This window comes from Oxyura jamaicensis, chromosome 4 (genome assembly GCF_011077185.1).
Source record: "Oxyura jamaicensis isolate SHBP4307 breed ruddy duck chromosome 4, BPBGC_Ojam_1.0, whole genome shotgun sequence".
Classification (NCBI taxonomy): Eukaryota; Metazoa; Chordata; class Aves; order Anseriformes; family Anatidae; genus Oxyura; species Oxyura jamaicensis.
This window is the reverse complement of record NC_048896.1, coordinates 39,530,969-39,545,993: the sequence shown is the minus strand read 5'-3', so window position 1 is coordinate 39,545,993 and position 15,025 is coordinate 39,530,969. Positions and strand designations below refer to the sequence as shown.

The window sequence follows — 15,025 nt, the reverse complement described above, 5'->3', positions numbered from 1 at the left end:
ACTTACATCTATATAGACTTACATCTATATAGACTTACATCTATATACTGTACCCTAGTAGATATTCTACAGATGACTCACAGCAGTTACAATACTAAAAAGTTCAATGCTGAAATATTGAGGAAGAAAAAAAAAAAGAAAAAAGAAAAATGAAATCACTACCTCTTGCCGGTACTGGATACCACAGGTTCCTTTCTGACCATGCCTGCTGGCAAATTTATCTCCTATTTGTGGGATTCTTACAGAACGTACCTTAAAGCCACAAGAAAACATTAACTGGTAAATTCAGTACAGAACAAAAACAATTAATTAGAAAACACATACATGTTGGTGCTCACCCTAATCTTGCAGAACTTGTATCCTTCCTGGTTAAGTGTTACCATGACCTGATCTACAATACCAGTCTCACTAGTTCGCAGAAAAGTGCTACAGTCTCTCTTTGTGAAGCGTCTGTTAGTGCTTTCCAGTTCATCTTCGTTTTCTGGTAGCGTTACTGTTTTGCCAATGATGACATCATCCCCAGACACACGTACCCCAGGTGCTATTAAGCCATCATCATCAAGTTTGTCATAGATTGCATGTCTCATACCTTGGGGGGAAGGAGAAAAAAAAAGATCTCCACATGTTGTAACATACTGACTTTGATGTTTTATATAAATTCAACCAGTCTGCTGCTAAAAAATGTCTAAAGCTGATGCATTTTGCTATTAACACAGACATTTCGGCTACTTGACACGTCCAAAAATAAAGACTGAATCAGTTCAACAACAACCTTCCCCACAAATGCTTAACAAACTCTGTTTCAATATACTTTTGTATACTTTTGTATCTTACCTTGGCAAGTTTCTCGTGTAGGCTTCTCAAAAACTTCCTCTTGGTCATATCCTTTTTTGGACTCTTGCTCTTTGTAGGACCGATAAAACACGGATCTGAAACGAAGTTATAAAGCCTTCTCTGTGAAACAGTGTAATATTTCTTCATATGTACATCTCAGTTTCATTAAAACCACCATTTTAACACATATTGTGGCTACTGTTACTAATGACAACAAAAACAAATAACATTCACAAGCCAAACAACTTTAAAGTCTGGTTAATCTAACTGTCAGTAAGGAGTGAGAAAAAAAGAAGAAAAAAAAAGTTTCAGATTAGCATTTTAGTGGTGACTTTTTGGACATTTCCAGAATACCTACTGATAACATGCTTATTTTTGATGAACTATGGAGACCTTTCAATCTGCCTGACATCTCAAAAGCAGTTAACTATTCCTGAGGAAAATTCATACCTTCATCGTATCAATCTCATATGACTTTTTTTCCTTAAATCTGCCATTTTGCAAGCACTTTCACTTCTGATACCTTGCAATGCCACACTCAGTACTCAACTCAGAGTTTTGGTGGAAATGTTTTAATTTATATGAGCTTCTTTCTGGGCCTTTGAGGGTTTCTGTTTGCTACCTTATTTGCTAGCATACTAAAACCACAACCTTTAAGATAAATACTGTTCACATTTAATAGCTCCCATGAACACAGAAGGTTCTATAAAAGTTTCATATAAGCCTTAAAATGTAATAGTCCCATACATATTCTACATTAGAAGGTAGCAGATGCAAGACAGCAGGTACACGCTTCTTAGGTGCGACTCAGACAAAAGAAAATGAACAAAGCCAGAAACCAATTGACCAGTCAAGGTTATTCAGCCACCTAAGAACTAGCAATAACAATAATGCACAGACACATCAGTTGCAAGTTGTCTCAACAGCAGTTCCTACTAAGGAGAAGAACATGCTGATCCTCACCAGTTAGTAACTGTCATGCTACTAAATATTTCATTACAGTGCTGCAATATTGACAGTAAGAAGTTCATGTGATTTGCAAGTCATGCAAAGACTCAGAGTATCATTTAATTTAACCACCATAAAAAGAGCAATTAACATAATAAATAAGACCACTCTGCCTTCCTGGCAAGTTACACAAAGAATGAACTCACTGAGGTTTGCTAAGATACACATGCACCGTTTTTGTTCTGCTGCCTTTTAAGGATACCTTCCAGTTTAAGATGAACTTTTCCTGAGCCTCTGGACAACGTAGTACACTACTTATTTTCAAACAGTTCCAAAACTTTAAAAAAAAAAAAAAAAATCACACCTGAAAAAGCCTCTATCAACAGCAGAACGGTTCATGATGACAGAGTCTTCCTGGTTATATCCTGTGTACGATGCAATGGCTACAATTGAATTGATACCTGTAATACATTGAGTGAATACTTTGAAAAGATGAACACGTAACAGACAGGCATTACTTACAACTAAAAATGAGCTGATTTCTCTAAATTAAAGCTTTTCTGATATTAAAACATCCACATCCCATGTGCAAAAACCATGCCGTGTCAGTAAATGCGGTTTTGGGTAGAAAGAGATTACATTTTTTTTTATCAACTTAAGAGTGACCCCATGCGGAGAACCTATGTAGAAATGCACCATTTCCAGTTAGATTTTAACAGGCTATATAGAAAAGGAGTTCCACCTGCAACACTAGGAATGCTGTTGGTTTGTTTTTTTCAGTCTAGCTGTCTAAGTTAATATGTAATCTACCATACATTTTAAAATTACATAAATATGCTAATTATTTAGCTATTTTCCACATTTTTATAACAGTTTAAACAAAAAAAAAATAGTACTTTTGTTTATGAAACATTAACTGACAACATACCTGCTGGTAACTCTCTAAAACGCAAGTACTCCATGGAGCGTGTTGTTACAAGGGGCTTCTGAGGATAATATAGAACATGTGCCAGTGTATCCATACGAACATGGAAGTTTGTAATGTAAACTCCCATAGCCTGTTTACCCATAGCAGATTGGTACGTGTTCCTAGGAGACTAGACAGACAGGGAAAGACCCGTATATATCATGCACATACGTGTTTGGGTTTTCTATTGACCTTAAAAGCAGAATTTCAGAATTGATGCACTGACCTGGTTGTGATCAGGGAAAGGAATGATAGATGCACATACTCCCAGGATCATTGATGGGTGAATCTCACAGTGTGTGTATGTTGAACAATATGCAACGCCTTTTTCTTGCAAATCATCTGGAGTCATTGCCAGCATCACAGTTTCTTCTTCCAGTGTATCGATGTACTCTACTACACCACTGGCCACGAGATCCTGCCAACTGAATAATCGATGTTTGAAATACTCAACTAACACACAGAATGGAGCTCTTCAGCAGTAACAAGAACAAGGACTTCTCTGCCTTATTATTACTACCACTACACAAAAAGTCTCATAAAAAATTAATTAAATTGCCAGGCAGAGAAAGCGTCTTTGTGCTGCTTTAAACATTTCTCTCCCTTCAGTCTGAGGGAGCTTGCAGCTACCAGGATGGAAAATTAGACATTCAGTTGACTTTCAGAAAAACATCTCACCTGTAATTGTTGTACTCTCGTTCCTTCAGTTGGTCAATATGCCTTTTCTTCAACAGCAACTTCTGTTTTTCCACAATTAAAAGGGGACGGCAAATTCTGCCTGCATCAGTATAGATGCGGATTTCTCGCTCACGAATATCCCTAATCATTGAGACCTGCACAAGAAAGCAGCACACTGAGTACAAAGTCTTAGCCTAGAATCAGAACTACAGCACACAAAATAGGATAGCAAAGTTCCCAGAAGCAAAGGCCCTACAGGTGTCATCAGCAGCACAGCAAACAAACTTTTAGCACTCATACAAACAAAAGCATTTCAAGAGACTATTTTTAACTATTTACAATAAGAGTATTTTTCAACTGGTTCCTCTTAACAACAAGAAAAAAGCAATGTGTGCAGAAACAGTTGCAAATTATGCTATAAGGAGCTTGCAAAGTAGTCTCAAAGTACTATCCTCCCTTATCTAAAAAGGTAACCCGAAGTCTAAAAGAAAAGGTTATACCTCTGATACAATGATATCCATCTGACGACGGAGCTTCCTTAGTGTATTCATAAGCTGTTCTGGATCTTTGTGTATTCCTACCCAGCAGCCATTAACGAAGATCTTGGTGGCACTAGAAAGAAGGGAGAAAAAAAAAAAAAAAAAAAAAAACAATTCTCAGAAGCTCTGTGCAGGTAATAAAAACTTTATATCTGTTTAAACAATTTCATTTGCACATACTCAGCTATTGCTGCTGGAGATATTTCCTCCAGGTTTTCCATACTCCACTCTTCCAAGAATTCCAAAATCGGAGATGGCTGAGACCCCACAGAAATGTAAGCCATAAGGGCTAAGTTCTTGACAAGTCCTACAGCATGACCCTAGCAAAAACACAAAAATTATTTTGCATTTCCAAACCAAGAGACTCCCCTAAGCAGATCGAAGAACTTGAAGTTTCAAGTCCTCAAGGAACTATACACAAAACACACTTATAATTTCTACCATTCAACTACAGAACTAGCTATAAAGTTGAATATTCATGTCACTGCTTCAAATAAAATACAAGTGATCACTGCAAGTGCTATGGCCATAAAATGACTGTCAGATAAAAGCAGTTAGGCATGAGTAAGTACTGATTTAATTACCTCTGGAGTCTCAGCAGGGCAAACCATTCCCCACAGCGTATTGTGCAACTGTCTGGGCTTTGCCAGTTTACCATCTCTACCAATTGGAGAGTTCAGGCGTCTCAGATGGGAAAGTGTAGATGCAAAAGTCAGGCGGTTTAGCACCTGGATGTAGCATGGAACTCAGTTAGTGAAAGCTTCCCAAGTGTGTTGTTCTGACAGGCATCAATAATACATTAGAACAAAGGATCAACAGCATCTAGAAGTGATGCATTTGACAAGAACCAAAATTGTACCTGAGATACGCCTGCTCTGGCCTGATGAGCTTTCTTCTGATCACCCCAGTTTCCAGTTGCCAATGAATATTTCAGACCATCTGAAATAATTCTCGTTTTAATGGCCAGTTCCAAGTTGAAATCTTTCCCTCTGTCAATAAACTTTTGTGCATATATTCTCACTTCCTTCAGCAAATTCTTAAACATTCTGTAGAAGACGTCAAGAAACACAATTAAACAGTAATACTGCAATTCAGCCTACCCAGAACTGTCTGCAGAAAGTCACTGGACTCCTTGATGGAAGCAAGTGATCTGTAACTAGGGGAGGAGAGGAAAAAACAAAACTCAAAGTAATCTGCCTGTGAACATGCATAATACATAATTTAAAACAAGCCGATACTAACCACCCACTATTAGAGGAAACTTACCCCAGTCCACAAACAAAGCCATAATCAGACACAGGCTGTGCTGCCCAAGACTGGCTATCAGACTCAACAGAATAGTCTGATTTATTTAGAAGCATGGAACTGGCAGTGGCTCTTCCATTAATTATCTCCAAAGAACATAGTAGATATTTACCCTCTGAACAGGAAAGCTAACAGTGGCCCAGCAAGATCCAGTCTTTTGTTGCCATAATGATCTCTGTCATCAAGCTCCCTCCTTCCCAGTGCTGCCAGCAACAATCGATGAACCATATACCTAAGAAAATAAGTTTATATCTTAAGCCAACAGCAGACATTAACAACAAAGAGCACATACTTTTATTAGATACATCAGTGAACTGTTTCCTAAAGGCTGCTCATTCTAGATCAAGTTAAAATACTGCTGGATCTAAGGTCTCTTCAAGTATGTTATGTCCTTAGAGCTGAATGGCACACTAAGTTTAGATAACCAAAACAAAGTTAACATTTACGTGATGATAGCGATACATCTTCTGCTACACGTCTACCCTATATCATAATACAGGCTATGTTTAAGCTAGTGAGACTGAACAGGACATGTTATTTGAAGTAAAACAACAGGTCTCCTGATGCTATCATTTATTTGCATACCAGTAAGTGGTGATCAAGAGGATGTACCAATAGCTTTAAACGATTCATTTACATTACATACAGCTTATAAATAATTGTCAAACTCTACAACTTGCTTATCCAACCCTGTATGTTGTCCATGCAATGAGATGTTAAAAGCACTTGGTCAGTACATCACATCTAACTTTAAATTCAGGGTGTCTTGGAGGCTTGTTTTGTTCTCTCTGTTTTTTTCATTATTTTATCATAATTTGAATTTTCTCAGCTAGGAAAACCTGTAAGTGCTCTAAAATTCATCACTGAGTATCCAGAAAACTGAGATTAAAAAACCAACTCAATTCAGAGTGCTTTCCCAGTCATGCACGTAGTATCTGTACCCAGTGACCAGCTGCAGCATGTGACAGTGCACTTGAGAATACACTAACATACCCTAGGAAATAGGCCTTCTTGGTTTCACAGAAGTCACTGACACCAACATGTGGAAGCATTTCTTTCTGCAAGACTTCTTTAGCATACTTGATTCTTTTTTCTTTTGTGACGCCTGGCTTTGCACCTCTCGATCCAATGAAGTTCAGAGCAACATTTTGCTCCTGAATGACAAATGCTTCATCCAGAGAAGGTTTGACCTAACACACAAAGTACAGTAAAATTATGAACCATACAGTGCCTGCTCAGGTTAACGGAAACTAAGCAGTATCCTGCTGATGATCCTTCTCAGGAACCACTAATTACTGCTTTCTGACTTTACTATAATAGTTCTTTCGAGAGCAGCAGAAAACAATGGAGCATACAGAAAGCAAACAAAAAACAGTTTAAACTTCAGAAAACAGCTCTCATTCAATTACATTCTAGGCCTGCTGCTGATGCGCATATAAATTGAGATTTTACAATTAAAGTCAGGGGCAGCAGGCTATGAACCTACCTCTCCAAAAATATATTAGCTCTTTTCAATTTCCATTGCAATTCATTCACTTAAAATACTCATTGGAATGGTTTAAGTAGACAGCATTTTGCACTTCTAACAGACAACCCACAGAAATAAAGTAATCAATTACAATAGGAAAACTAACAAAATACTCAATAATAAAAGACTAACCACACCTGGACATCATCTAACATTAAGCAAGAAAATAAGTTATTTAACTTATTACCATTTCCATCATTTCTGGATCTTCAAAATCGTAAATTATATGCTCTAAAATATCCCTGTCAGACACAAACCCTAGTGCACGGAAAACGATTATGATGGGCACTTCTTGTTTGATGTATGGCAAAGTTGCTACAATGCGCTGACCAATAGCACTCTTCTTTGCACCCTAAAAGATGGGGGAGAACATACATTAGTCTAAAATGATCTTGCCTTTAAATAAAAATCTCTCTCTGAACTTAGATGATGTATTATAAATGTATTTACTACAGGAAACCATGACTTCTCAGCAGACTAAGTGAATATCTATTCTGAAACCTTACCCCAGAACTGACTTCTTTTAAGCTTTGTCTAACCTTAGAAGTCTGCAAAAACTTGAATGTTCTTCTTCATACAAAGGAATTTGAACAACACCATTCATTCACCCATCTGCATCATTACCTCCCTCCTATTTGCAAAGAAGGACCGTATCTATCTTCAGTTTTCTTTCCGTTAGCTTAAGTCCAGCTTACCAAAGCTGCACAAATCTCCATTCTCTCAATTACTGAAGTAGGTGTTCCCTCCTCCCCGGGAAGGATCAAACATTGAGTGATACGGAGGGACAATCGCTAAAGAGTGTCCCAGCTACGAAGCACTAGAGTGCCCTAAGGCTTCTATTAAAGTTGCTCTTAGAATGCTTGGAAATTTTTAAATGTTCAGTGCAATGGCAAGGAAGTACCAACACTTCCTGCCTTTGAAATTATGTCACTTAGAGCCACTGCACAGTGCCTGGACTTTGACAAGTGGTACAATTAGATGTTAAATATTAGTTAACATGCAGCGTGCAAAACTCATCTGAAACACTAGTTTGGCCCTCAGCATAGACAGAGTTCATATTCTTTTCCTTTGTCAAAAAGCAGGAAGTAGTTTGTTTGGATTTTCTAAAAACTCATTTACAGTAATTAATTGTAAGATTATTTTTAACCCCATTCTACTCTGCCACAAAGAGAGTCTTCATTTCAATCCTCAAATTATTTATCCAAGAGACAGGCATAATCTGACAACATTATATGATAATGTGTTATCTTCTCACAACTTCACACCAGAAGAAATGTCTTCTTAAAATCGCACAAGAAAGTGATATTAAGAGACAGGACAGTAACAAAACGCCTAGAACAATCTTCAGTGTAAGCCCTGGCGAAAGGGATTACTGCTTAGGCTTACCTGCCCACCTCTGGCTAGCATGCTAACCCATATAGTACTTGTTGGTCGAGAGGAATTTTCCAGACAAGATCTACACTCTCCTGTGTAGGCATATTTTGAATCTTTCTTTGCAAACACATATACTGTGTTTGTAGCCATTTTTTCTTGAGCGATCAGAACCTGTGTTAGAAACAAAAACAACAGTAAGTAACTCACAAAAGGGAATGTGAAAATAACAAGCACAGGGTTACTACGATTCCTTCATGTGCCTTACTTTTTAAAGCACTCCACAGCATGATTTCCATTTGCCAAACTCAGTTGGACTATATTCTACATTTTAAAAGCACATTAAGCAAAACATATACCTCGTTCAGATAGAATAACCAAAATAAAAGACTTGGAGAACACTTTTCTGTGATGCGCTCACCATATCTGCTAGCTGTACTGAGACACTTGTGTTAGCTCTAGCCAAAATACTGATAAAAGAAAGCATTTCACTATCTGTTTCCAAGGCCAATGAACTATCCATGTAAATAAATTCAAATGCCAGCTCTGACAGTAAAAGCCAGATTTTTTTTTCCTCCTCCAAGAACAAAAACAGATTTATTTTGGTGTGTTGCCCAGGCATCAGTTACAAAAAAAAAATACCAGTTTGGTGAGGCACAAGCATGGAAGGGATATGCTTTGCTAAAGCTGAATCCACAGCAGTAGAGGGAAGAAATTAAGGAATAGGTTTATCCTATTCTTAAGATGCATCTATACAGCTGTGAACAACCTGGAGGAGAATGCAAGTGAGGAAGTACCGTCCTCACGCTGACGATGACATTTTAGAGTGCATGCTACTCTGCAATGTTGAAAATGAATCTGTAGAAAGAAATACGTCTCAAAAAAACAGAGAAGGTGGCTCTGAAAGTCCTGGCAAAGGACTAAGTTCACCTTACCACAAGTACCCACAGAAACTAGAATGAAAGCATTTATGTCCCAGACAAAAGAGGCAGAAGTAACAGAACTTCCAGTGCCTATAAAGACAACTGTGCAAGGCATCATCCCTTACCTTTTCTGATCCATTAATGATAAAGTAGCCACCAGGGTCAAGAGGGCATTCATTCAGTTCACAGAGATCACGGTCAGTTAAGCCATTCAACAAACAGTATGTTGATCGTAACATAATAGGAATTTTCCCTATGAAAGTTTTCTGATGTTGCGTCTGTAACTGATCTTCCCCTTCTTTAATAACCGTTTTAGTTATATCCACATACAAGGGGGCTGAATACCTACAGAACAAAAATACCATTGCGTTAGCAGTCAGTTATTACTCCGGCCCATACAGAAGGCTAATGAATGCAGTTATTCAAGCCCTCATTTGTAGTACTCAGCCTTATTACCAAATCATCATCTGGATTTAACAACTAGGCATTGTAAATTAATAAGAGCAATAAAGAATATATCTTCAGAATTACTAAATGGAAAAGATTATCAATCAACAATTGTCTGTCCTTCCTAGTGTTTTAATCAACACAGAGGTCTTTCTTACGTAAGGTTCCTCAGTCTGGCTTCATTGGGCATCATAGGTGATGGCGCTCCATCTCTTTCCCAATGAGTAGGTTTGGAAAGATAGATTTGTTCAAACTTCAGGAGATAGCGGGGCTGGAAAACAAGAAGACATGTATCTGTAATGGAAAAAATATCCGTTTTGGTTATTCAAGAGCAGCCCTATAGCTTAATTCCCAATGTTGCTGCATGTCCTTAGCTCAAGGTGTAGAAATAATCCCTCTTTCGATGGCTAGGTGAACAAAACACTCAAAAACTTCCAACAATTTCTGAACACCTTGTTAATAAAAAACACAGAGGTAACTGAAGAGGTAAGAGAAGAATAAAGCATCAAAGTACATCTTCTTCATGTGAAATAGCTAATAAATTCAAAATCTGACAAGTCAGTGAATATGTTAATAGAATATGCCTTATATATTTTTAAATATTTATTGTGTATGTAGCTTTAGATAAAACTGCCGATTTTAAAATGCAAACAGTGAATTTGCTTCAACACATACAATGAGATAGCTCACATCAAATTTCCTTCCACACAAATCCTTTCACATGTTATAGTAAAATATGTTTTAAAACAAGTCATGAAAGGACAGGCATCATCCAGCAATAAAACAATTCTCAGGATCTTCATTTTGCTGTGAGAGCCACTCATCCCTCAGAATCCTACTGCACTGTTCACTTAAATCAAAAGCCTGCATTTATAATACAGGCGTAAAAGCTTTAAAACAATGCTCTGAACAAAGTGTTTTTGTGTAACTGGTAAGGGTAGCTGGAACTTGCACCCTCAGCAAGTTTGCAGATGACACCAAGCTGAGCAGTGCAGCTGATAGACCAGAAGGAAGGGATAGCATCCAAAGGGACCTGGACAAGCTGGAGAATTGGGCCCACGTGAACCTAATGAGGTTCAACAAGTCCAAGTGCAGGGTGCTGTACATGGGTCAGGGCAATCGCAGACATGAGCTCAGACTGGGAGAAGAACTCACTGAGGGCAGCCCTGCAGAGAAGGACTTGGGGGTTCTGGTGGATGAAAAGCTCAACACGAGCCAGCAGTGCGCGCTTGCAGCCCAGAAGGCCAACTGCGTCCTGGGCTGCATCAACAGAGGGGTGGCCAGGAGGGAAGAGAGGTGATTGTCCCCCTCTGCTCTGCCCTTGTGAGGCCCCACCTGGAGTGTGCTGGGGGCCCCAGGCCTGCACGCAACAAGAAGGATGTGGGGCTGTTAGAGGGGGTTGAGAGGAGGGCCACTAAGATGATCAGAGGGCTGGAGCACCTCTACTATGAAGAGAGCCTGAGAGAGCTGGGGATGTTCAGCCTAAAGAAGAGAAGGCTCGGGATGACCTCATTGTGGCTTTTCAGTACTTAAAGGGGACTTATAAAAAAGATGGAGAGAGACTCCGCTCAATCAGATAATGACAGGACAAGAAACTAACAGAGGGGAGATTTAGATTAGAGGTTGGAAGAAAATTCTTCACTCAGAGGGCAGTGAGGCACTGGAACAGGTTGCCCAGAGAGGTTGTGGATGCTGATAACATGCTGATGTTTTAATTGCTGCAGAGCACTGCTTACACTAAGCCAAGGACTTTTCAGCTTCTTGCTCTGTCCTGCCAGCGGGCAGGCTGGGGGTGCAGCAAGAGCTGGGAGGGGACAGACCCAGGACAGCTGACCCAAACTGGCCAAAGGGGTATTCCATACCTTATGGCGTCATGCTGAACAATATATAGGGGTGGCTAGCCGGGGTGGGGGGGGGGCGGCTGCTCGGGGTTGGGCTGGGCATCGGTCAGCGGGTGGTGAGCAATTGCATTGTGCATCACTTGTTTGTACATATTATTATTATTATTATTCTTTTCTATCTTAATAAACCATCTCTATCTCAACCCACAGGCTTCACTTTCCCGTTTCTTTCCCCCATCCCAGAGAGGGAGGGGGGAGGGTGAGCGAACGGCTGGGTGGTGTTTAGCTGCCAGCCGGGTTAAACCACAACACCCATCCCTGGAGATGTTCAAGGCCAGGCTGGATGAGGCCCTGGGCAACCTGATCTAGTGGGTGGCATCCCTGCCTAGATGATCATTGAGGTCCCTTCCAACCCAAGCCACTCTATGAACCTAAGAAAAGCAACCGTTACTCTGTTCAAGCACTTCATGTGTAGTCTCAGTCCTGGTGCAAAAGCACGCCAAAGACATTTGTCTAGTGGCCTCCTTGCATGCACGAGAACCTAGAGATGAGCTTTCTCTATTCAGAAAGCACTCCTTCACAGAGTAAACTCCATGGGTACGGAAACAAACAAATCATTACACTTGCACGAATACAGGTTGAAAGATGCATTGCCTTAAAAGTTTGAGTTCTTATTTCATAGTGTGCCCAGCTGCAGAACAGAAGCTAACCCAAATAAAATACAACTGTGCTGCCACCCCACTTGTATACCTGCCTAGAAGCTAGCTAAGAACATTTTATTACAAAAACAAAACTTGAATTCCCTGCAAGCATCTAACTGTATCTCAGCTATAAGGACTCCGCTGCAGCACACTACCAAAGCAACACTTGCTGTAGCAGAGCAAGCTTCAGCACAGAGCAAAAACATAATTTTTATTATTATTATTGTTTATGCAAGCAATTGTAGCCTTCCCACAACATATTTTCAAAGTCCTCATACCCAGCCCTCTCTCCAGAAAAACTATTAAAGGCAAAGGTGCAAATTACACACTCTATTCATCATGTCCCACACAGAACCACAGGAACTACCCACTCAGCACCTGAGTTAGGTGGTTTAGTTTCCTCTATAGATTAAGCAGATTGTTATATTAATTGTGTCGTTTTGCTAAACTCTCAAACACAGTCCACTAAATCCTTGTTGGTGATACTTGCTCCCATCCTGAGCACCTTTATACAGTTACTGACAAGCTAAACTGCAGCAGCCAACTGTTCTTGGTCATTCTTCAACTCAACCAACAATTCACCTAGCAGGTGATGGCGATTCTATAGGAGAGGAAAGTTCGATACCACAGATAACACAACTCTTGCATGTGTTTCTCAGCAGCATACTTGATTATCTAAAAACTTGGGCATGTTCCTTATAGAATCCAAGCAGTTCACACTTCTGTCCTATTGGCTACATAAGCAACATCCTAACTTGGGTACATTTCAGTCTCTCAGGATGGAGGTTGAATAAAACCCACCTAAGCAAGGAAAAAATCACTTTGCATTGTAAAAACCCATCACCTCCACCTGGGGCCTCCACTTACCGGTTCCTCCACTTCTCCTGTAGCATGCTGGGCTTCAGCTTGTAAATCAATTGGTGGAGCATCTTCAACAATTCTCTGCACAGACATCTGAATAAACTCATCAAAAGAATCCAACTGTTGCCTGACTAAACCCTTTTCATCAAAATAAGAGCTAAAAAAAAAAAGTGCATTAATTAAGATCTCATTTCATTCATGTACTTTATTTGTCAGCAAGTTTAAGACATATTTATAACAAAACCTTCCAATGCCATGAAATACAGTAAGAAAACACTTATGTCATGAGGCATGAGTTTCATTCATAGATGCTCAGAAACGTTAAACTTTCGTTCAGTGCTCTAAGACACGGACGCTACAAAGTGACTGACTTGCTGCCACCTCTTGGCTAAGCCGTGTATGCACACTCTACCTTCAATTAGGAAAGGAAACATGACAAACATCAGCAAAGGTGGCTGTAGCCAAAGTTTTCAACGATGTGCGTAAATGTAAGCTCCTAATCAACGTGACAATTCTCAGAACTTTCCTTAGCTTTGATACCCTCTGTTCCAGACACACTGTGTTAATTCCCAGCTCCTCTCGGGATTTCCCCTAGACTTTGCGTCACCTAGATTAAACCCAACACATCCGAACTGTAAAAATCAAAGCCTAAATAATAAGACCTGCATCCTAGCTTTTAATGAGATGACTTAAACAAATCTGCTGCCTTAGCTCCTATACCTCAAACTCCTGAAGCCATCCAAGCAACCCACACCTGCCAGGATCTCTTGAAAAAACTGGTAACAAACACCTTTCTTCCGGTACCTTCAAGCTTCCCCCAAGAAGGGGAATAGCCATGGCTACTGTGCTGTTGCCAGTGAATCCTGTCAGTACAGTCTGCTATCACAGACTGATAGGGAAGGAGGAAAAGACCTCTAAGATCATCAAGTCCAACTGTTCACCTAGCACTGCCAAGTCTACCACTAAACTGTGTCCCTAAGCACCCCATCTACGTGTATTTTGAGTATCTCCAGGGATGGTGTCTCAACCACTTCCCCGGGCTGCCGGTTCCAATGCCTCACAACCCTTTCAGTGAAGAAATGTTTCCTAATATCCAACCTAAATCTCCCCTGGTGCAACTTGAGGCCATTTCTTCTCCTACTGCTCGTGGCTCTGGAGAGGAGACCAACCCTCACCCTGCAGCAACCTCCTTTGAGGCAGCTGTAGAGAGCGATAAGGTCTCCCCTGAGCCTCCTTTTCTCTAGGCTGAATAGGCCCCGTCCCCTCAGACGTTCCTCACAAGACTTGTTCTCTGGACCCTTTGCCAGTTTCATTGCTCATCTCTGGGCACACAGCAGGGCATGAACCAAGCCAAGCACAGGGGGACGATCACCTCCCTGCTCCTGCTGGCTGCACTATTCCTGACACAGGCCAGGACACCTGGGCACACTGCTGGCCACATTCAGCCAGGTACTGTCCCTATCTGCCAGGCAGCTTTCCAGCCACCGGGTGTCGGTTGGGCTCCTTAGCCCCCCAGAACAACCCCACTGTTTGTCTTGAGAGCCGAAAACACTAAAGCGTACAATTTAACATAACCTGACCTGCAGCTGTTACGCACTGCTGGCTGGATTTTACCTTTCAGCACACACACAGGGAAGCGTTAAGAACTGAGAGCTTTATCGAGTCACCTAATCACAATCCAGCACGCCTCTTGCCACAGGTCCGGGGTGATTTCATCGTCGTCTTCATCGTACTGCATATCTGCGGGAGGCACACATAGGTGAGGCCCCAGTCACCGCGGCGTCCCCGGCGGCACAAGGACCCTTCCCTCAGCGGCACCCGGAGGCCGCGGCGCCATGAGGGGGGAAGGGGAGCTAAGCCCAAGGGGAGAGGAGGCCCCAGGGGGAGAAGGGGAGAGGAATCCCCATGGGGGCGACCCGCAGCGCCCTCACCTTCGTCCGCGTCGTACATGGCGGCGGCAGGGGGGAGCCGCGGGCGGCGGCCAGGCGGGAACGGAGAGCGCGGCGGGTGCCCGAAGAGCGGCGGTCGGAGGGGAACGGCGGCGCCTGCGCTCGCTGTGACGGCAAGAGGGCCGCCCCCTGG

At 41.2% G+C, this 15,025-nt stretch overlaps 1 protein-coding gene across 2 annotated transcripts in view; it reads right to left on the bottom strand.

The window, feature by feature from the left end:
- Positions 1-15,025, bottom strand: part of POLR2B (RNA polymerase II subunit B) — a 17,831-nt gene extending 2,806 nt beyond the window's left edge. For both annotated transcript variants that reach the window (XM_035323914.1, XM_035323915.1), the window contains exons 1-20: positions 14,875-15,025; positions 14,611-14,683; positions 12,950-13,100; positions 9,699-9,811; positions 9,219-9,438; positions 8,186-8,344; positions 6,987-7,151; positions 6,265-6,461; positions 5,384-5,503; positions 4,826-5,012; positions 4,551-4,694; positions 4,147-4,286; positions 3,928-4,039; positions 3,428-3,582; positions 2,976-3,174; positions 2,711-2,879; positions 2,147-2,243; positions 835-929; positions 339-589; positions 163-252 (exon numbers count right to left, since the gene is read on the bottom strand). In XM_035323914.1, coding sequence (XP_035179805.1) covers positions 163-252; positions 339-589; positions 835-929; positions 2,147-2,243; positions 2,711-2,879; positions 2,976-3,174; positions 3,428-3,582; positions 3,928-4,039; positions 4,147-4,286; positions 4,551-4,694; positions 4,826-5,012; positions 5,384-5,503; positions 6,265-6,461; positions 6,987-7,151; positions 8,186-8,344; positions 9,219-9,438; positions 9,699-9,811; positions 12,950-13,100; positions 14,611-14,683; positions 14,875-14,893 — 2,856 coding nt within the window. In that variant the 5' untranslated portion in view covers positions 14,894-15,025. The remainder of the gene's footprint in view (positions 1-162; positions 253-338; positions 590-834; positions 930-2,146; positions 2,244-2,710; positions 2,880-2,975; positions 3,175-3,427; positions 3,583-3,927; positions 4,040-4,146; positions 4,287-4,550; positions 4,695-4,825; positions 5,013-5,383; positions 5,504-6,264; positions 6,462-6,986; positions 7,152-8,185; positions 8,345-9,218; positions 9,439-9,698; positions 9,812-12,949; positions 13,101-14,610; positions 14,684-14,874) is intronic.